The 21,959-nt window shown below is 40.6% G+C and overlaps 1 protein-coding gene across 2 annotated transcripts in view; it reads right to left on the reverse strand.

Moving 5' to 3' along the window:
• Positions 1-17,868: 17,868 nt before the first annotated feature.
• The window catches only part of TRIQK (triple QxxK/R motif containing), a 58,838-nt gene continuing 54,747 nt past the window's right edge, over positions 17,869-21,959 (reverse strand). For both annotated transcript variants that reach the window (XM_058832026.1, XM_058832025.1), the window contains exon 5: positions 17,869-20,955. In XM_058832026.1, coding sequence (XP_058688009.1) covers positions 20,842-20,955 — 114 coding nt within the window. In that variant the 3' untranslated portion in view covers positions 17,869-20,841. The remainder of the gene's footprint in view (positions 20,956-21,959) is intronic.

The following is a 21,959-nucleotide window of genomic DNA, read 5'->3' on the forward strand; positions in this document are numbered from 1 at the left end:
AGAGGTGTAAAAAGGCAAGTTCATTCAGGAGGATGCTGTACTATCTTATGTACAGTTGCCTAATATATAAAGATATATATATATATATATATAAAGATATATCAAGCCTAAATTGATTGCTCCCTGAATCCCAAAGATTACTCCCACAACCCTGCTACAGCACACAGTAGTTAACAAATCTTCAGAGTGCTACCATTTGTCAAGGTGTAGTTTGTCCTCCTTAAGGCAGCAAGAATAACAGAGTTCATGTCCCTTGACAGCCTTAAGTGTCCTGCAGAAAGAGACTGCCCATCCCTCATAAACAACCACAAGAGTTCATAGGATTTGTGGTCTGAAGCGGGCCAGATGCTCCCTCAGAGCACTTCCAGAGGTCAGAGGCAGCGGTGCTAAGGATGCTCTTACACTCTCTATGTGCATTGGCTGGTCTTACATCAGAAGAGTGTCTTAAAAAGCCTGTGTGAAAACAGACCGCTTTGCCTTCGGGCATTGTTTGCTGCCAGTGATTGCAGCATCAGAGTTACTCTCCCTGATGTGGTCTATCGAGTATTTTCTGCTTAAAACTAATAAGCTGTGAGAGTGTTATTTGTTCCCCCACCTCCCACTTTTTCTAATTTTCACTGCAAACACAGCTTATTTACACTCTGTCTCTTTTAAAAATCAAGTGTCAACCAAGTGCTAAACTGCTGCTATTTGCCAACGTTTCATTAACACCTTATTAACTTCCAACAGCTGAAGGTGACTGGACCCTCACCTCTGTTTATTTCCTCAAAGTAACAGTTAACTGAAGCATCAGGATAGAGGCACCCCTGTAAATATGACTGAAAACAAATATGCAAGCAGAATATAATCAGGCACAACTTCAGCCAGATCTGCTAACTGACACATCTAGTTAATTTTATGCATCGTCACATACTATCCAGTTAGTAGCTCAGATTTTTATTAGAGATTATAATAAAGATCTCTGCTTTTTCTCCCTAGCCCATATCAGAAACTGGCTAAAACAGAAATACAAACCTTGTGCAAATTAGGCCACCAGTAGTTTGCTATTTCATACAAACAAAGGTACAAAGGTGTGATCCTCTTGTCATGTAAATCAGCACAGCTCCACTGATTCCCATAAAAACTGTAGTGGTTTACACAGCTGAGCCTCTCCCATGTGTATATACATTCTTCCATACTGAATTCCAGTCCATGTAGATATAACTGTAAAAGAAAGGAGAAAAAGGAAAAAAAAAAAAAAAAGAAAAAAAAAGGCAAGCCTGAAGAAATAGGACTCTCAGAACAGGAGGATAGGAAACATCCTTCTTCAGAGGTATCTCTGAATATTAGGAATTAAAACTATTCTTCAGCTTTTCCATATTCTGCTGCCCTAACCTCCCTCTCCTTCCACCCACTTCTGTGTTCTCATTTAATTTGAAAGGAAAGGGACAGGAGAGCCTAGATATATATGTTTGCTCCATCTCTCTGTCTCTCAAATGGTTTTGTGGAAAGCAATATAGAGATTTTTGTTCCTCTGCCCAAACAGACAGGTTCTTTGAGCTCCAGTGATGCTGGAGGAACTGGAGCTCTCATGGTTGCTCTCCAGTTCATACTTTTATTTTGAATGGCATATTGCTTTCTAGGACTGCATCACATATGTATTAACTCTGGGAGCTGTCAGAGTGCTAGTTATCACTTTTCATTGTCCAAACAGGAAGAAAGCAGATGTTTCCAATAAGCTAAAGAGGGGGAGGTCTCTTCTATGAATAAGCATTCAAGAACTTGAACTAATCAACAATAAAATTTTCATACATATAGTAAAAAAATTAAAAATAAAATTAAAAAAGTAACACTTTCTGAAATAAACACTGGAAAAGCTGGTAAATCACAAAGCAGCTAGGGTGAGAAGAGTAAAAGGAAAGGAATTGGCTGGCATTTAGTCAGAAGTCTAAAGTCCAAAAGTACAAAGAATCATATGGGTGATTAATGAAACATGGATAAAATAAATGGGATGCTGGTGCCACTAACAAAAGCAGTGTACCTAGTTATTGCAAGGGTGGAACCTTGAATTATAGTTCTCATCTCAAAATATTATGTTAAACTAGAACATTTATAAATATTTGCAAGCTCACAATCTGAAAATTAATGTAGCTTTTCTGATTTTTTTTTTTTTTTCCATCGACCCAGGAACATTCCCAGGTTTTACTAGTTTTAGTATAAGCCAGTGGATAACTTTTAATCTTTTATTCTTTTAGTGTTCACTCTGTTTATGCTTATTGTTACACATAGACTTGTGTTCAAGGATTTAAAAAAGTCTGCAGGGGGGTATATTTTACTTGAGGATTGAAATGAATGCTTTGCTCTCAGATCTCTGCAAGTACATTGGACCAAATTTTGGTCTCATTATCACCAATTTAAATCTGGAATAGTTCCACTACTCTCTGTAATGTTACTCCCAATACATGCTGATTTAACTGAGTTCACAAGCTGGTCCATTGACCTAAGTGGTGTCAGTGGGAATGTACTGTGAAGAAAATTTGATCTACTAAATTCAAATCCTTGAGGTGTTGTTCTAGCAGCCAAGTTGTTTAGAAAGAAAACACTGAACTTGAATGTTGACCCTCCATCCCAGCTGGATCTCCATGTAAACTGTGCTCCTGCTGTAGCCTTTTAAATAGATCAGCAATTTACATTTTAAATAGATCAGCAATTCAAATTAGTGAAATGCCAGAATGTAGGTAGTGTGTAGTGGGGAGATTAAGCACTACCTGAAATTTCATCAGTGTTCAAGCAGCATAACTCTCCGTACATTTTCTGTGAGCAGGGACTGGATGGGCTGCAAGGATTTGGCTGCTGCGTGTCTGTACCCAGGGATGGCAGCAGTGGCTCTTAGCTGAAGGATGAGCAGAGATGGCCATAGAGTCCCAGATTGTCACCAGACCTTGACTGGTGATAGCAGGTGGGCTGAAGCATGAATCTTGCTGGGGAGAAACATGACAAAAAGGCATCTTGGACAACTGCGGGAGGCACAACAGCGTTCTGGCCTGGCATGGTTTGCTGATGTGGATGTGCCCCACAGGTATTCAGAGTGTGGAGAATGGAGTACATGGAGCAGGGATGTGACAAGGTGATGGCACTGTGCTGCAATTTGTACTCCTTTAAATGCCCCAAATGTTTCCAAAAATAGGAGGCATTTGCTTCTGGGAGTTCTGGGATCTACCAATACGGATGTGGTTGCCTCTAGGTTTAATTGCAGTGGCCTGTAGGGTTTTAAATCATATTCTTAAATTTTAGTGACAAAGTCGGTGGTCCAAATCTCACCAAAGATAAATTACTGGCTGTGAGACCAATGCATAAACAGAGGAAAATGTTAATGGAAAGGCCAGCGTAAAAGTGTACGACCACATGGTGTTTTCTTCAGAAGGCCCCAGCCCATGTCAGGCTGTGTCATACTCATGCTCATCATGCTCATCAGGTCCTGCTAGACAGGATCTGTCCTTCTGCCCTCCCACAGAGCCACACACACAGCAACACGCACTTGTCCATGAGAGCCCAACACGTGCTCCATACAATAAACCTGTGGGATTATTTATAAGGTAGAAGCAGCCAGTTCTTCTGAACAGTGGTGGGAAAAAATGCAACCGACACAGAATGAGATTTTAATGAGATGTTTTGTTTGTTTACTGCTTTTTGCGGTACTTCCCAATTTATTTGTCCCTCCCTTCATGTATTTAACCATTGCTGCTGGGCAGTGAAAAGACTTTGCGCTACATTACCTGCACCTTTAACCTTCAGCACTAATTTTACTTTGAACAGGCCAGATGATTTCGGGGTGATAAAATGCTGCTGCAGTTCTCAAGCCCAAATAATTTCCCCCTCAAAGAAATGGTGAAGCTTCGGTACTTATGCTCATCTACGTCCCTTCCTTCACACAACAAAGTGACTTTAATTGCTGCCACCGATTAAAGGCGTGTAGTGCAGGCATGCACCCCTCACCCCGCGCTGTGCTAGGTCTGTCTGCCCCTGGCTCAAGGAGCACCACTGCATTTTATCTGCCTCCCTGAGGGCCTGACACACAGTGCAGAGCAGTGTCACACACCTCAGCGTCTGCCTCAAAAAGCATCTGCGCCAATCACAACACAATTATTCTTAATCCCTCCAGCTCTGGCATTCGATCACCTCACACCAGGAGGAAGAATAGGGGGCAGTTGCTTGGGATAAACACGAATGACTGTGGGAGATGCTCTCAGGACCAGCTCTGTCAGCGAGGACATTTGCCTCATTGACAGCCCCACGCAGCCTGTCGGCTTGGCTGCCGCTCTCCACAAGAGAAATGGCAGCATTTCAGGCTCTTAAGGGTGTGATTGATGGGTGTTGTCGGTCCCTACCTGTCAGCTCATTGCACTGACAGGAGTGAGATCCCCCAGGGGAGGCAGCCGTACAGAATACAGCCCACCCGTGCTGCTCAGTGAGACCCTGATGTCCTGCTGCAGCGCTCCTGGCAGGTGGCAACCTGCTCGGCAGGACGGGGGAAGGGCAAATGAAGAGCCGGGAGCACAGCCTTTGCTGGCAAGGGCAGTGACATCTCTCTCAGAAGTACCTGGAGACGCTGGAGCAGGGCTGCCAGAGCAGCTGAGGCAGGCTGGCTGCTGCAGAGCGCTGGTTCAGCCTGGGGTTAGGATAGATCCTGCTGCTGCAGCTGCAGCTGAGGGGACGTCAGTGGGAGAAACTTGTGGGATGCTGGCACGACTCCATGGCTTTGCATGTGCAACATTAAACACGTGCAGAGGGTTTGCAGTATGTGCTCCTGAGCCCGAGGGATGACAGAGGTGATATAACCATTTACCCCCGCCTGGAGGAATCCCCCACAGATGCCCATGGCAGAGCTGGCAGGCGTAGGTGTGAATTCCTTACCCCGCAGGAGCGAGGCTCAATGTCATCTGACTGTTCTTCTGGTTTTGCATCTAACTACACAGAAGAAGCTGGTCAGAAAAATAATTCACCCTAGGAGCCAGGAGCTTTTTTTCTGTTTTGTGTTTGACAGCAGGAGGTTTAAGGCTATTTTTCAACATTGAAGTTTAAAGAGGATCTTTTCATCCACAAGAACGTACGAAACCTCAGACCATTCAGCCAGTGTTAACAGGAACAAAGCAACAGCAAGAAAATCCAGCTGCCTTTCTGCAGTTCATTCCCTTTCTAGCTGTCCCCTTCTCTTCCCCACCCTCTGCCCCTCCAAACCAGCAGTGGTTAACCTTCGAGCAGCTTGACCTGCCTCTCCCTGCACCTGGCTCAAATCAACCCCGATGCTCTGGAGCCAGGAAAGCCCAGCGGGGCCATCCAAAGCCCAGTGAAGTCAGTGGAAATACTCCCACTGGCTTCAGGGGAGGCTGCATCAAGCCCAGTTTGAAGCAGAGCCATCTTTCCTTTAAAACATTTGCTCGACAGTTCGGATCCCACAATGTCTACGCATTAATACTTTTGGGGACTTGCTAGGGTGGCTGCAAGGCAAGCGCTGACGTCACAGCTGGATCGCTCCTTTCAGCTGGTGCCTGGGATAACAGCCTCCCTCACAGCTTCCCTTTCCCCTCCAAATCAAAGGCAGCGGCTGCAGCTGCACAGACCAGCGAGTCTGTTTAGTTTCTGTGGGCCAACAGCCACCAGCTGTAGAGGCTGCTGTGCTTTTTACTGGATGGGAGCTTTTAATTCCAATAGACAATGTGTACAAATATTTCCCATACCAAAATTGTTCCATATCTTCCTAAGTTAATTAAATGCTAATTTTCTAATGAGGTGGCAACAATGGCAACAACCTGTTATCAACATGCTAGCTGGTGCCCGTAACCAACCGGTGAACACAGAACCCTTGTGCTGTTACTAAACTGCATTCCTATATTAATTAATTACTTTTGCAGCTGCATTATTCTGAAGCTGGACACAAATGTGAATAGTAATTAAATGAAAAAAACATTTACATCATTTGTAGATTCCAGAGTTGCTTTGTGGAATTTATTATTTCACAGTGTTGTTATAGAAACCCCTCATGTGTTTTCATGTCTGCTGTATGCTAGTTTAGCAAGAAATGGTGAAAGGAAAACTCAGGACGAAAATGCTATTTGTTGTGGTCTAACCCCAGCCAGCAGCCAAGTCCCACACAGCTGCTAGCTCATTCCCCCACCAGCAGGATCAGGGAGAGAATCCAAGGAAAAAAGGTAGAAAACCCATGGGCTGAGATAAAGACAGTGTAATAAGGAAAGCAAAAGCCATGAACACAAGTAAAGTAAAGCAAGGAATTAATCCACTGCTTCCCAAGGGCAGGCAGGTGTTCAGCCATCTCCAGAGCAGGGCCCCATCACACATAACAGTTACTCGGGAAACAAACATCATCAATCTGAACACACCCCCCCTTCCTCCTTCTTCCAACTGCTTTATGTACTGAGCATGATGCCACATGGTTTGGAACATCCCCCTGGTCATTTTGGGTCACCTGTCCCAGCTGCATCTCCTCCCAACCTCCCATACACCCCCAACTTCCTCGCCATCATGGCAGTACAAGAAGCAGAAAAGGCTTTAGTTCTGGGTGAGCCCTGCTCAACAATAACTAAAACATCTCTATATGATCAGCCCTGTGTTCAGCACAAATCCAAAACACAGCCCCATATCTGCCACTGTGAAGAAAATTAACTCTACCCCAGCCAGAACCAGCACACTCCTCAGTATACATTCAGCATAAATTAAGGTTTAAAAGTTCCCTGACTTGTGCAATAAGAATGAAATCTTGGAGTTCAGGTGGAAGGCTGTGCATCTGTCATGGCTTTATACTCAGAAGAGAATTTAGGTGCTTAAAACGTGGCAGAGTTGGAATTTATGTGCTTACATCCAAAAGAGAGATTCTGCTGTCTGTGTCAGGAGGTTTCCAAACTCTAAGTTCAGCTGCCAGTACAAAAGTTTCCCAGGCATCTTGAATTTGGTTCATACACAAGAGCTCTTTGGTGTTAAAAAGGTCAAGTTGCTCAGCATCCACTTCAGGCACCACCTTAGTTCAGACACAAAAATATGTTCCTGTTTATCTTCCCCCAGGGCTGGTTTGAGCACTCCAAGAATTTCTACCAAAGAGCTCTGAAATTGGATTTTTCATAAAACACAATGGCAGCTATTGATTTCTTTTGAAATATGGCTGCTAGAGTCCTCCCCTGTTCTAAGCTACTGTAGTATTTGAATGGGATATGAGAGATGCAGCTCAATGCCTTACTACACCCAGTCAGAGCCCACAGAACCACAGAGTGTCCAGAGTTGAAAGCGACCCACAAGGATCATCGAGTCCAGCTCCTGGCCCTGCACAGGACCTTTCCCAAGAGTCACATTATCTGCAAAACAGCATTGTCCAAACAATTCTTGAACTCTGTCAGGCCGATGCCGTGACCACTTCCCTGGGGAGTCTGTTCCAGTGCCCAACCGCCCTCTGGGTGAAGAAGTTTTTCCTGATATTCAACCTAAACCTCCCCTGATACAAATTCACACCATTCCCTTGGGTCCTGTCACTGGTCACCAGAGAGAAGAGAGCAGTGCCTGCCCCTCCTCTTCCCCTCACGAGGGAGCAGACTGCAATGAGGTCTCCCCTCAGTCTCCTCTTCTCCAGGCTGAACGGACCAAGTGACCTCAGCTGCTCCTCACACAGCTTCCCCTCAAAGCCCTTCACCATCTTTGTTGCCTGCCTTTGGACACTCTCTAATAGTTTATTATCTTTGTTACATTGTGGCACCCCAAACAGCCTCCAACACTTGAGGTGAGGCTGCCCCAGTGCAGAGAAGAGCAGGATATTCCCCTCCATTTCCGGGCTGGTGATGCCGTGCCTGATGTACCCCAGGACAGGGTTGGTCCTCCTGGCTGCTGGACCAGTGCTGACTCATAGTCAACTTTTCACTGACCAGGGCCCCCAGAGGAACATATTCCTCTTGCAATATACTCTGATCAGAAGATTTCATCTCCCTGGAAGTCGTTCTGAGATTTTCTCATCCCTTCTCATAGAAAAGGAATGGTAACTTCTATCAGAACCATGATTAAGAGATCCAGCAGGTCCTCCACTTTTGACAGAGCTGGCACCTACTGCCATCAAGACAGCATTCAGATGGTGGGAAATGGACAAGTCTTCTTGATGACATTGAAATGAAAAAGCCTGTTAAAGAGCCATTTCAAAGTGGGGAAGGGCATGGGATTTCAGACAGGCTCCTTCCTGACTTCCACATCTCTGCGTCATCAAGTATGCTTTACCCTCCAGCACCTCCATGTGCTGTTCATGGACTCTGGACACCCAATCAAGGATCAGGGACTGAGAAATTGCATACATCAGTGGTAGAGAGTTGTGATGGGTAAAACCTGCACTTGTTCTGAATCCTCTTAAATCCTGGGGTTTGTATTTGGGAAATTCCAAATATTTTTCTGCCAGTGGCCAGCATCCTTCAGACGTGCAAAGGACAAACTTTTCCCTAGTTTTGGAGAACAGACTAAGTTTATAATGACTAACAGATTTTATTAGGAATAAATTTTATGCACTATGTTTAGATAACAAGGTAATGTAACTTCCACGAAGAACATTTTACAGCCATTCTCTTAATGGTATGGATTTCATTTACAGGTGAGGTGTGCCTGTAAAACATTTCTTTGAGGGCTTCACAGAGCCAGTGTAATGATGTCCTACAAAGGAATAATGAAGTCTGCCAGGAAAATTAAGACATAATATAAAATTCATGTTAAATGTGTTTAAAACAACTTGTTTACTGAACTCAGACAAATACCTCTGAACTGTTTTCATTACATTTACTACTACCTAAGTTAAGTAAAAAAATACAAAGCTGATAGTAAACTATGAGTTCATTCACACTAAGGAACAGGTAGACAATTATCTCTGCTGATTTCCTGGCTGCTTCCTTCTACTCCTAATGTGGATAGAAAAATTCTTAGTATTCACCCCTAGTAGATGATGACAATGACAGTAATAATAATGATAATGATCATGATGATAATAGTGAAATAATTTACATTTAAATAAAATGTTTCCATTAAATAATTCTACAAACTTTGCAAAATGATACAGTGGGACCACTTTACTCAGTTACTGAAATGCAGCCACCTCTGGAGTGAACCACAACATCTGCTCAAATATGGGTAAGGTCAATCCTGTATGATAGATTAGGATCAGGAGAACGAATAAGTACTATTATATAATAATGAAAGAGAAAGTATTTGAGTCCAGGTTTGTAGGAAAACAACAGCTAAAACCCCTTTGCTTCAGAGAAAAGTCCTACATGGTGTTTAGTAATTATTAGGTTTTTGAGTTTTGCTTCAATGTAATGGCAAAACCTTAACATGAGCAGTGACCCCAATACCATAGTGGAAGAAGGAAAAAACCTGGCTGTGACATACGAGCACCATACCTTCTCAATGGCTGTAAAACATATTTTTTTTTTAATCCAAAAAAACCATATTTTTTTTGAATTTTTTTTGAGGAGGTTTTAGGAGGAAGCCTGCTTGCACCATGCACTGAATGAACTGCTTTTTAAGATGACTCTTTTCATCCCAAACTATCACTTTCATCTTAATGAATTTGGTATTATTCCGCACAATGGATTTAATTAAAGATATTTAAAGTATTTAAATTATTAATGATTTAATAATTAGAAATAAGTATTTTAATCAGTGACTTAATAATGTATATTATTAAACTTATTTTTTTGCAAATAATGGTCTAGGCATTATTATTATTTTTCCCTGTATTTTCTATTCAGCACTGTTAAGAAGTTGCAACTTTGTTGTACTGGCTTGCTGCAAAATATAGTGAGTGCAAAATATCTTATTTAATGCAGCCCAAGAAAACACACATGCATGTGGGAGAAAGAAAGTGACACAGTCTCCTAGAGCTCTGCTAAAATCTCAGTAGCAATTAGATACAGTGGTGTGAAAAACACTGGAAAAAAAACAAATCACAAGTCATAAACAGAAAGGTCATAGTTATGCCAGAGAAAATTTACAACTTTTATATCACTAGAGATAGGACAAGAGGTAATGAAATGAAATTGGAAATGGATAGGTTTTGGTATTAGGAAAAAATTCTTTACTGTGAGAATTGCACTGTGAGACATTTGAACAGGCTTGCCAGAGATGTTGTGAATGTCCCATCCCTGGAGATGTTCCAGGCCAGGTTGGATGGGGCTCTAGGCAACCTGGTCTAGTGGAAGGTGTCTCTGCTTATGCCAGGGGGGTGTGAACTAGATGATCGTTAAGGTCCCTTGCAGCCCAAATCATCCTATGCTCCTACGCATGTGCCCACAGAGACTTGCTCAGCACAGTATCACGCATAATCATGTCTATTTGTTCCCTCATACAGGCAACAAACATGGGCTAGTCTGGGAGCAGCTGGAGACAGCCCTTCAGAGACCACACACCCAAGCACACCCACAAGTAAATTTAATATTACCATGGCATGAAGTGGGTCCAGCATTACCAGATAGGCTGCTGCAGAAGTCACTGTGGTTCCGCTGTGGACTGGGAGCAGACATCCTGGCAGGTGGTGGCCCATTTGGTGGCATATTCACACATCTGCAACTCCAGACTGTCTTCTGCTCTACAGAGACTGGTGTGCCCAGTTGCACACTGTACATTCAAGATTAGTTGAGAATCAGCCCTTAACCAAACCAACCTCTAAATTCCCTTCATTTCTGACCAGAGTTGGATTTAGACACCAGCCTCCTGATAATTCAGCAAATCTAGGCTGTGTGTCCCCTGTGGCTTCTGCTCATCCTGCCATGGGCATTCCTGACTTGGTTTTGTCTCCAGGGCATTGCTTGCTCAGTTTCACTGCAGGGACCCGGCCTGTCAATACTAAAATTGCCTGGAAGGCTGATCCAGCAGCAGGGAACACATCAGCTGCACTGGCCTCCAGGGACTCTGGACTCCAGAGCAGGCAATACCGCTGGGAGAAGTGTGTCACGTTGGCGTAACCATGAACAGACTCTTGCCTTCTCAAAATAAGCTGCTCTGCTAGACACACTGCACCCATCTCTGTGCCACTCACAGTGAATCAAGTGTGGGTTGCCCCAATCTGAGTGGGTTTTTTTTTTTCCCCTTTAATGCAGCTGCCATATATCCAAAAAGCAAGTCATTAGGAACATAGCAGTATTAGTCAAGTCAGCTTTGTTTTTCAGAGGGATGAAAAGCAGTGATACAGTTCACAAGTAGGAAGTGTCAGTGGGTGGGAGTATTACGCAGTTCTCCAAGCCCTTTCCTTCCATGTGAGCAAATTCTCATTCTTGCAGAGACCTCCTGCATAATTGCTGCTGAAGGTCACACAAGGTTTGCTTTTCCCAAGCTCCCAGGCAGAGTGAACTGGCCAAAGGCTTGGGATTCAGATAGAGAGGAAGTGCTGCCCCTCCAGGCCATGGCACTGCTGTGGATTTGAGGCTCTGGAAGAAGAGCCTGCTCTGTTTGCTGGTTGCTTTCCTCATTTCAGTACCATCTATTCAGTCTTCCAAATCACTGATTATTCCTCCACTGGGACATAGATGGCCCAAAGCTTTTTCCACTGTGCTTTCCAAAGAGGAACAACAGTGCCTTTCCCAAAAAACTTTATTCCAGTTCCACCTCCGAGGAAAGCCGTGATATCTGCTTCCCAATAATTAAGAATAGTATAAAGTAGAGGTTTATACAGACTATCCACTTTTTCCTCCTCATTAGCCTGCCAACTTCATCTCTCAGTCCATGCCGAGGTCAAGGAACACCTTGTGAGAGGAATAATATAATACAAAATCTCTCAGTGTCTCTGTATTCTTGAAGACTTCTGAGACACATGAGCACAGATACATTGCTGGTGGATCTGGTTTTGATATTTGGCTGTGAGGGATGTAATAGTGGGGTATCTATATTAGCCGTAATTTAATGAACTGAGAATTTTATTTCTGCAGGTCTCTAAACCAGGGCAGTTAGGTAGCCTAGTGTTTTGTAATCCTGTTTTACTTAATTAAAGTATTCCTGTTGGCTGGGTGAAAAGATGAGTTATGCTGTGACTACCACATGATGAAAGGAGATGTCAGTAGTGTACATGACTTCTTCCTCAGACTCCATCAGAGCTAGGGCCTCTGTAATTCCTCTGGAAGAGAATTAGCATACTTGTTATTGAAATATTTTTGGGGGTTGGGATTTTTTGTAGTGTGTGGGTTTTTCCTCATATCCAGCTGCATCAATTTCCTGATTACAAGAATTAAATTGTTTAGTTATCTGTAATGTGCATAGACTTTCGTGAAGCTTTACAAAGGAACCTTTGCTGTTAAGCAAATAAAGGTTTATTGTAGCACCTGCAGTTCCTATAATCCTGAGTTGTTAATGAACTGAACAACTTTTCTTCCTTCTTAGCATGAGAAACACTTCTCATGATCTTACTCATGAAAAGACTGCATTGAGGTCCCCATAAGTTTTCTTGGGTTTCTGCCATTGGAGGAGGGAGTCCATAAGCAGCAGCATCTGGCAGAACATCTGCATCAAGTCCCTGCTGACATCCTGAGATCTGTCTGCCCAGGCTCACTCCTCCCTCCATACAGAACTTGACAGATCGTGTACCCCACTGCCAGACAACCTCAGCAAATACTTCTCTCTCCAAGGGAGGCTGTGTCAGTTTTTCAGCATGTTTATCCTGTGTTACCTCATTGCTCACCTGATAGAAGACTACTCAGACTTTTCAAACTGCTTGGGCTCTCTGGAAGGAACCTGATAAAGAACCTTGATCTGACCAAGCTGGAAAGCCTGATCTAGGTGCAAAGATCAAATCTAGCCCTCTCCAGACCAATAACCAGGAAGTTTTAATTATTTACAAATGACAGAAAAACTAAGTAACTAAGATAAATGTTAATGAGTGGATGTGACAGATCAAGGCTTTGGAAGGAAGAAGCAAGGAATTGCTGAAAGTCCCCAGGCCAGTTCTGTAGCTGTTTAGTTGAAATCCAGTTATATATTATTTCTGGTATTCTACATCACTTTGAGTTTTACATTATTGTAAATACCCTGTGGTACATTTTTTCGAAGCAATTGAGTACCTCAGTGTTTAACAGATACATTAATTTTCTTGTTTAAGTTCTGGGAAATACCAGATCATTTTCCATTCTGAGTTGACAATGATCCTTAAACTAGTGGTGGAATAAGGGGAATAATAGCTTTGTGGAAATTATTCTAGAGATCTGTACTGCAAGGAATGGTGGATCAATGGAATATTCCTTTCTGTAATTGTATTATCTTTTAAACTGAACATGTTTGATGCCTATGCACAGCTCCTGTACTGCAGGAATGATTCTTATTTCAAAATGCCCTTGCTCACAGGTAACACTTTTTCTTTTTTCTATCTGTAAAGATGTATAAAACAGAATCTATCTTTTTTCTGTAGATAGGAATTAATTTAGTAAGAGACATCTCTTCTGTGTATAGGAGCCTAATATAGTGTAGAAGAAACACTTGTTACTGTGGGTTTGAGGGTGCTACATTGACAAGCAAAGTGGGCTGTCTCAGATGTGCTGCCTCCCCATCACTCCATAACATTGACATAAGCCCAGTCGCAGCCGTGTCTACTTGGGAGGTTGAATAATGCATGGGAACAGTCTCTTGAGCATTTATTTTAGTCCTTTCATTTGTTCTTCAGGCATTTCCCACACCATCCCAATATCAACTTGAAAATTTCCTAAGACAGAAGGTAAAACCCACTGACAAGGAACAATTTCAACACCATTGCTCTTGTTGGACTCATACATCTGATATTTCTGTGGAGAATTTACCAAATTTCATCATTGCAGTCTCCACAAAAAGTCATACATATTACAAGTAATTCTTATTTTGATGTAACCCTTAACCAAAGCAATGTAATTATCATTCTGTAACATTTCAGATAAGAAGCTATATTTGACCAAACTGTATCACTGAAAAATAAAGGGCACTCTTCTATTAATTAAAGGTAGCTGATGATCAGTTTATGAGAAAATAAAAAATTCAGATGTATTCTCATGAATAACACAGTCATGTTTATAACTTATTTTAATGTGAACTCAGAAGCCTCCATGGATAAGTGCAAGGACTATGCAAAGTGTCAAATATAATTCACAAGAACAGGCTGCTTTTCAAAATAAACATCTATACAGTGTACTGGGAGAATGCCCCCACATATACTGCTAACTAACTTTAAATTAATTTGTGGCTTTGGTAATGGTCTCAAAAAGCCAGTCCACTCTCTTTTCTGTTTAGTGCATCCTGTTATTACTGGAGCAGTAGAGTGGAATAAAGGCAGAGTACTGCCTGAGAAGAGCAGTTCAAGACTATGATTAATGAACAGATAAATATAAACATGGTCACCTGCAGTCATGAGCTCTTTAGGGCAGCAAAAAGCCAGGGTACTGTTGTTAAAACAGCACTGCCTTAAGCAGACAAGCACAGTACTTTAGCTCATCTTAAGCTGAAGGAAGTCATCAAAAGGGAAGTAGAGAAAAAACTGAGTTTCACCACACTTGTGGCTCTGAAGATTCCTCAGGCAGGAAAGGCTAGATAAAGCTGCCCTGAATTCACCATTTGCTGTCACCAAAACAGAAAAAGTTTTACTACATTACACAGTAATAGTGACTTGAAGCCTCTTCAGCTTCAGCCAGGTGAGAGCAGGGGACATGGCAGGTCACTCCCCAGCCCCTCCTTGCAAAAGGATAAGGCAGCAGGCCTCATACTACCAAAGAGCAGTAGGTATGTCTGGCATTCTTTGACTGGACAGGAGCCCCACAGCCAGCAAAACAACTATGCAGAACAGTTTCAAAAGGATAACAAAAGACAATCTGGCACCTTCCCGAGAACCTAATAAATAAAAGTAAAAAGGCTGAATGTTTCAGCTTCTATTTACTTGTGGTAACAAATCAGGCACCAGTAATGGTAGGAGATTCACCCTGTAGGTTAAGCTCTGCTCTATTCTTTTTGTAGCCTGTCCAAAGCAATCCAGGACTACTCTAAACACCAGCAGCTCCCCACTGAGCAGGAGAGATGCTTTAGAAGTGCAGAGTCAGCAAAAGGGCTCCCCTGCCATTTCCCTCCACACCCCTCCTCTCTGCTAATAGTCTCACAGGAGAAGGTGCCTCTAGAGAAATGTGGACATTGCCAATATCAAAACACATTTAACTCTGTAACAGACACACAAAGCTACTCTAGCTTGGCATAATGTGACCTTTTTACACATGAAGGCAGCAGCAACTGCTCTGACTTATGCTTTATGTAAATCCCCAAACCCTGTTTTTTTTCTTACTTAAATAAATGGTCCATTGGTCCAAGAAGAAGCTGCTTTGCTCCAGACTCCTTTATCTTCTTGGGGCCCTTTTATTGTCCTATGAAAAAGAAGTTGTGGTAGCTCTGAATTGATATCAGACTTAGCTCTTCGTGAGCAACACGGTGAGTTGTGAGGTGGTTGGCTCCCAGAAGAACTGGCCATTTTGCTTTGATTTTCTTCCTGTCTTGCTTCTGGAGGAAGTGCGATAGACACACATCTGTCACCAAACTCTAAACTCCATATTCACCTCCTGTGGCTGCACTATTTTAAATATCTATGATATCTTTGTGAAATGGCAAAAAGAGTACTAAAGAACTTTATGTTGCTTAGTTTTTCCACAATTCAGCAAAACAAAGCTCTTTGCAGCTCATATTTGTAACTGACGTGGACATACACCTTTTAGGAAGAGTTTGGGCAAGGCATGAACAATGGTCCAGGGTGGACAGCTTTTCTATGCTTTATGTAGCTATGTAAAATAAGACAACAGAATTAAGCCTATTGATTGACTAGTCAGGTATTTATTTGCTTTTAACATGCAAAACCAGTACAACAATCATGGAATCTAGAAAAGATGTAGCACTGAAAAAAGTATTCATGCAGAATGAGTATTGTACTTGAACTATCCTCCACAATCATCAGTTAGTCTGTCCCAATATTTATAGTTCATCATTACAACTGCCAAAACTGGCAACCACCAGGACTGTTGTCTCAATTAAGGACAGTAAACAGATTGTCCCATTTTTTTAATGAAAAAATCTAAAATGTAATACTTCACAGTTTAACATGTTTATTCATTTAAACGAGCTAAAAAATAGTGGTGTGACATCTGCTTGAGAGACACTGGTACCTAACATTTTGGCTGTCTCCCCTCTAATTTGATTGTGATTAAGGGGGGATAAAAGGATGAGTAGAGGATTCTGTCAATTAAATGAATTGATGAACTTCAAAAAAATATTTTTTCACTCTCGGGAAAGTGTAGAAAGAAATAAATCTACCAAAATGCATTACAGCAAACTAAGAAGATGATGGGGAAAAGTACTGCAAAATATCTCTGCTGGCTCTTTCAGGAAAAAATACTGTAAGCATAAGAGCACAGATAATCTTTGCCAATTTATTCATCTCATGGCTTCACTTCCCAAAGTGCAGGCATAATCCACTGTAAAATCTTTTAGGATGCAGTTCCAACATCACATTTCTGCTGTCTTATTGATGTGCCATATTGTTATTTTCTTAGTCATAAGCACCACTAATTACTATGCTACTGTAAGTAGAACTTGAAATGTGATCAAGATCTGTAGCATCTTTTTTATTTGCACTCTAACTTGCCTACTCTGCTTTTCAAGTACAGTTCTCTACAGAGAATCGTCCTGAATGCATTTGACCTTAACCAACTGGCTCAGTTGTGCCTTACAGGGACAATCCCTTATCAGTCATGCCTCCACTGGGAGCTCCTATCAGCTTTTTTCTTCTGAAAATGGCAGCATTCAAAAGTTGGCCCTAAGTCAGCAGATGAGCCTCCTCCATAGGAGCAACTTTCATGGAAGAGGCATGAACAGTTCTGTAGGGCTTTCACTGTGCTTTCCTTTAGCAGAGTTGTTCAAAACCTACGTTTTCAAACAAAACTTTTAGGTCAGCTGCTCTAGAGGACACCTAAGTAAACAGATAAGTTTGCTCATGTTGTAGTTACCTGCAATGCACAATCTCCCAGTCTACAAGTCCTGCTAGAGCTGGTTTGATGCATGGAAGGAGCTGATTCTGAATCACATGATGTCTATATGACATGCAACAGTGAACTACAGCACTTTTCAAGAAAAGTTTAAATGTATCTCTAAAGTCTATTAGGGAAATGCTTAACATGCCCCCTAAGCTTCCAGTAAAATATGTTTATGGAGTCTAGGTAGTAGAGCTAGAGCCTTTCCTTGGCAACGTTCACTAGAAGCACTAGTAAAAATACTAGACTGCGGCTTCTGTCCTGAGATGGTCTACATACTGGTTCTGCTTTTGAAGAGTCAAACAGAAAAGGAACACCACCTAAGAAGATTTACTGGGAAAAATCACTGCTAGAAGACTGTTACACCTTCCTAGCCAGAGATTCTTCCAGACATCTGCTCCCACCCACAGCACAAGGAGTCAGTACAGGCATCTCCTCCATAACCCCTGCTAGAAAGAAATTCAGTGTACTCCAGGAGTAGAGGGCAACTACCGGTGTCTACCTTTTCCTTCAGGTGAATATCTTTGAAAAAACTCATTAAGCTAGGTTGCTGTGTAAATTATTTGATCAGCAATCCTTCTCTGAAACAAGCATATAAAATTACTAATTTTATAATAAAAAAAGTGTTGTAAGACTGAAGTGATAGAACTGCATGGATCAACTCCAGAAAGAGATCTGATCTATTAGTATTGGGTAGGATGCCAAAGGAAGATCTCTTCATTGTCTTTCAAGTATTCATAGGCCACATTTAGCTTTGAGTTTAGTGGCTAGTACTGCCTAAAATAATCCAGATATTCTAAAACTGACAACAGTACTTAGTTTTGAACATTGTGCTGTTTAGATTGCGTTAATGTCCTTTCAAATGTACACATAATTCAATGTGTTCAACATTAATAAGAGAATCAAAATAGAAAAAAAAATCATTTATTAATAAAATAAAGACTGAGAAACTCATACAAAGATAAATGGTCCAAAATCCAAAAGGCGTATTTCAATCTCAGATATAATTAAGAGCAAAATAAGTCACATGTCCCATTAGGAATTATTGTACTGGTAAGAGAAGACGTGTATTTGCTGCAATACTTACTATGTATTTTGTACAAAGACTGAACAGAAGTCTACTGGGTCTAAGAAAAAATAAATTTTCCTGTTACATGAGAATATCCTTCTAGTACTTGACAATGTAAGAGTTAGTTGATTTATACTAAAAGGGAGTAACTTTAGATTAGACATTAAGAAAACATTCCTTATTCTGAGGGTGGTAATGCACTGGAACTGGTTGCACAAGGAAGTTGTGGATGTCCCATCCCTGAAGGTGTTTGAGACCAGGACGGGGCTTTGAGTAATGTGCCCTAGTAGAAGGTGTCTCTGCCCATGGCAGAGGTTTTGGAACTAGATGATCTTTTCTGTCCCTTCTAACGCAAACCATTCAATGATTTCATGATTCTATGATCTTTCATGCAAATGGAAAGACCTAATCCAAACAACAGACAAACTGCAAACTGTGGGCAATATGGACTCATAAGCCATACATTGGGGAAGCTGACAGAATCACATATATACACACTTTAGATTTGGTCTGATTCATAGTTTTGGGAAATGGAATATTCCTGTTCTAGGAACTTCATGTTCATAAATTTGACATTCAGTAAGAATTGCTTGCTTTTTAATGCAACCAATTGAGAGAGCAGGTTACGAGATGACCTGAGTGAAGGGAGTAACTACACATCTTTCTCAGACCATACATGACCTGGAGAGCTGTATCCAGCATGTTATAGAAAATGAAAACTGCTAATGTAAAGTAACAGGACAGGTCTGCAGCTTCTGTGACATGTGGTTGTGTGCTGGTGAAGTGAAAGGCACGTCACATCCAAGGAGACAGCTTGTGATATGCATTTCCCTCCACTGGAAATTGGGCCATGTGTCAAATAATGCTTCACCATATATTGAAAAAGTTGCAAGGTGTTTGGTCATGTGTGTGACTAGTAGCAAACTATAAGTCATAAGCATGCATAAATGTTAAGATTTTGTGTCTGTAACAGTCATAATTAGAAAATGAGATACATGTGCATATCTACATTTCTCTTTCATATATTTTTTGGAAGACTTGTACTCTGAATTTCTAGAGGAGCTGTTTCGCATGACAAAGTGAATGAAGACTATGACACAGATGAAGTGGATTCTTAGAGACTTATAATGTATATGGTCATAGTTACTGTATGTTTTAAAAATTAACTGTATTGATCCAAGTTTCTTAAGTGGTGATAATGGGACTGTGTCAATTTAAAAGAAATATATTTCCCATTATAATATTTGCTGTGATTTGTATCCCTTTGTCTTCAAAATCACTATACAAAATCTTAGGCATTCCAGGAACAAGACAGTAAATACCTCAGTTGCAATTAAATCTAATATTCAGCTCTGAAATTCATGTCAAAGAAAAAACCAAACTAGCTCACTAACTGCAGAATTATGAAAACTTTTCTGAAAGTCAGTCTACTTAAATTTCCTTGCCACATTCAGCACTGATGGCTCTACACGTTCTTGATATTAAACTGAATCGGAACTGAATCTCAGAGAAAGACTGATCACATTTTTAAGAGGATCAAAACTGAGTCTTTACATCCACAAGCTCAGTTATATGCCAAACACAAAGCAGAACAGGATAAAGCCAGAATTTTAAAGCTCTCTGCAGCTGCTCTGACACACCAAATTCTTCAAGTAGCTTTTGGCTACCAAAAGGAACAAAAATGCTATCTAAAGTGCCTAATTTGAAAGGTACTTTGCAAGAACTGAAGGATGCAATGGAGCCAAGATTTACAAGTTATTAGTATGCCAGGAAAAAAATAGTTTTCACATTACTTACAGCCTCTCACATTAGTTTGATGATTAAATGATTGTATAGCTGAAAAGGAATGTTTTTATACAACATGCCCCTAACAGGTAGAGCAAGTTGATACCAAAACCATCAGGAAGAGCATAATTAAAATACAATTTTGACTTTATATGAATAGTAGACCAATACACTAATTAAAACTAACATCAACTAAACTTTCTATTTACACTAGTTCAGACAGCACAGGAGGCAAAGAACTGTGTTTCAGAAGCATATGCGAATGTTCGAGCTTCTGTCATCCAGGTGCCATTTCTAACAGAACACATGTGTGCTGAACAGTTGGCAAAAGAATGAAAAAGATTACTGTAGATCTACGGGAACACAGAATCTGGAATGACAGAAAATTAAGTCCATATAGAAGGTGACAGACTGTTTGTAAAAAGATATTTTTTTCCTACCATTTCTTCCATCTTCATGCATGTGCACACACTAACGAGAAAGATTAAAAGGGACAGAAAGGATGAGGGGGTTTTAATATATTTTAAACACAAATGAAGAAAATACTTTATTTGGTATTTCTGCTTTCTTTTCAGAAAGGAACAGAAAACTAATTTGGTTATTAGGAAGCTCTGATTCCTAAATTTGGCCAAGGCAGACACTTCTGTGAAGTCAGCATCAATACCCATGATAATAGTAGCACCTGTCTTTTACAATCAAAATTCTCTGCCTGAGAAAAAAATAATGTAAACAATAAACTTCATGTATTGTATTGTTGCTCCTGGCTTTGGTGTTAAACAAATACACTTGGCCAGGCGTAAGTGTTCTTATTTTGGAGACCTGGAATGTGACCGATGTATTGCAAAACTTTCTTAAGAGTTTGGACTGAAAGAAATGGCATCATTTACTGTCTTACAGTGAAGAGTCTGTGTGTTCCTACGTAGTCTTGTTGAAGCTGAAGAAATCTTGATGATAGATTCATTGCATCTACTAGTTTTCATCTGGATCCAGATCAAGGTCAACTTCATTGGAAACATTAAGATAAAAAAAAGCATAGAAAGCCAACAAAAATACCAGTATAGCTGCAAGGACAAGGGCAACTTCCTGTAGAAATAAAAGAAAACAACACAAAAAATCTGTTAGAAATAATACCATATTTTCAGATTAATCAGGAATAAATATTATTTCCCTTCTACAATGCATATTAAAATAACATCAGACATATATAATTGCATAAGGCATTGATGCTTTAATGATTTCTCTATTGTGGTTACCATTTCAAATGTTGTAGAATCCATTCACTTAATAAAGATTTTGGTGAGTCTGATATACCATCAGAAAGAAGATATTTAACTTTAAAATCTTTAGTCTTACCTAGAAATAGGAGCTTTATGTCTTCTTATTATCTTATTCCCTCTTTTTTAAAGGAAAAGACAGAATTCACAAACCACAGTTTTGAACACAAATTTAAGTTATGAATTTACACTGTGAATTTTGATGTTTTCTAGCAATATGTTACTGCTTTTTGCCAACAAATTTGTAATTTTTTAATGAAGCAAACACAGTATGGTGGAAGTCAATGAAAATTGCTACCTCTACCTCCCAACCTCCTGGCATGCAGTACAATATGGAACTACAAACTCCTTCAGAATTGGATGAAACTTTTCTTTCTTCTGCTCTGCAATAAGGCAAAAAGCACAACAATTTGCACTTGCACTTGATTCTCTTCCCATAAAATATTGCAACTTGATGCATCTTCCTTAATTAACATAAAAGAGACTTCCAAAGTATACATGATTTATAGCAGCTTTCAGAAGCAGAAAAATGTTTTTATACTACACATTATACTCATTATGTGACTGCCTATCATCTTAAGGCTGGACTCTGTAAAAATATAATTACAGTACAATCATCTTCTTTGTATTTCTTTTGTTTCCTATATTTCTTTCATTTTTATTTCTTTCAAAGACACTGTATTTCACATTTTTAAGTTTTTATTTTTCTGTAAGGCACAGCACACTTCCTATAGTGCTGAGTCTCATTTTGCTAGGCAATGAAAGATGAATGATAAATCTGAGAAAAAATCCTTATGTCCCTTCAGCTCACAG

This window comes from Poecile atricapillus, chromosome 2 (assembly GCF_030490865.1).
Source record: "Poecile atricapillus isolate bPoeAtr1 chromosome 2, bPoeAtr1.hap1, whole genome shotgun sequence".
In the NCBI taxonomy this organism is placed as follows: Eukaryota; Metazoa; Chordata; class Aves; order Passeriformes; family Paridae; genus Poecile; species Poecile atricapillus.